This window comes from Pygocentrus nattereri, chromosome 3 (assembly GCF_015220715.1).
Source record: "Pygocentrus nattereri isolate fPygNat1 chromosome 3, fPygNat1.pri, whole genome shotgun sequence".
NCBI classification, from domain to species: Eukaryota; Metazoa; Chordata; class Actinopteri; order Characiformes; family Serrasalmidae; genus Pygocentrus; species Pygocentrus nattereri.
In genome coordinates this window covers 35,935,966-35,937,314 of record NC_051213.1, presented here as the reverse complement: position 1 = coordinate 35,937,314, position 1,349 = coordinate 35,935,966, and the positions used below count along the sequence as shown (strand labels likewise).

Below are 1,349 nucleotides of genomic sequence, written 5' to 3'. Positions count from 1 at the left end.
GCTGCGCCATGGCACCAAAAATTAAGAGCAGTTAAAAATCAATGAACAGCCTGCACAAAAGACAGACACCGTGTCGGCCAGGCCTGACGACTAACTGTGATCAACACAAGAACGGCCTATTCTAGTTTACTGCATGCAACTATTAAACAGCACCTACTGCGCCCCCGTCACGTTACTGTGTATACAGCTTTTTGTGCATGTAAACAGTCTGCAAAGTTACAAAGTTCAGAGGTACACGCCACAGGGAGCAACTCTCTCCCACAGAAATCAGTTTTCCCAGCTGCCTGAAACGCCTCACTGGAATTCCAGCCCTTTTTATGTGTTACTAGATCACATAACACAATCCGCACTGCCTTTACTTGACAACACACAGCAGCTACTGGAGGCCTGGGAGAGTTTTCTTTATCACAAAACTCGTAAAACAGTCACGACCTGTTCCTCAGGTGGCAGCTGTAACACACAAACACACAGAACCAAATAACGCGCTCTGTGAAGGAGCTGAGAGGCAGCGACCTCCTCACATCTCAGCTCCTGTCACTGTAAACAACTCGGACACAACGCGCTTCAGCACATCAAGCTACTCCGAGTGACTCTGTTTACATCTTAACCACGTAAGGATTCAGACACCCAGAGAAACCGGTGGGGTTTCAGCGGGTCCCCCGCACAAGCCCCGTCACGGGGGGCCGGAGTGGCGGTTTTAGTGCACGTGCCGTTCACCATTCGTTAATTAATGAACAGGACCGTTAACCCGCGGCGAGGCTGACGTCACGGTCTCCCTCCGCGGCTTCTCCGAACGTTCAGAGCAAGAGTGTGTCGAGTGAGAGGCTGACTCGAGGCTGACTCGAGGCTGACTCGAGGCTCCTACAGTGAACTGACCCGAGTTAACAGCCCGCAGGTTTCACAGGTTCCGGCCGAGGCTTCAGAGGCGACTCCACCGGCTTCGCTCTGCTTCTCTCCCGGCATCATGGTGGTCCACACGAGCCCCTCGCACCACCACACTGTCCACCAGCGCTCTGACTTCTGACTTAAAACCGAACCAAAACAACACAAACATGTCAGGAACACATACACACCGACCACGTTGACCCAGGACCCAAAACACACGCCCACCCAATCACAGGACCCGGGCTGCCCGGCGGAGATAAAACCGCCTGAGCAGAATAAAACCGTGCTGAAAAGTAAATATGGACTTTCAAATGGCTCTACAGGACAGCAGTGAGACAACGCTGAGACGAACAGCGTGGAACAGAGCGGTAACACGATATTTTCACAAACAAAAAAACTGACTTCAAATCAGGCGATTTGTACAGGCGCCCGAAAGTGTATGACTAACTACAGCATGAACCGCG

General features: G+C 51.9%; 1 protein-coding gene across 2 annotated transcripts in view; it reads right to left on the bottom strand.

The window, feature by feature from the left end:
• The window catches only part of ice1 (KIAA0947-like (H. sapiens)), an 11,356-nt gene extending 10,251 nt beyond the window's left edge, over positions 1-1,105 (bottom strand). For both annotated transcript variants that reach the window (XM_017700857.2, XM_017700858.2), the window contains exon 1: positions 877-1,105. In XM_017700857.2, the coding sequence (XP_017556346.2) occupies positions 877-966 (90 nt within the window). In that variant the 5' untranslated portion in view covers positions 967-1,105. The remainder of the gene's footprint in view (positions 1-876) is intronic.
• Positions 1,106-1,349: the final 244 nt, after the last annotated feature.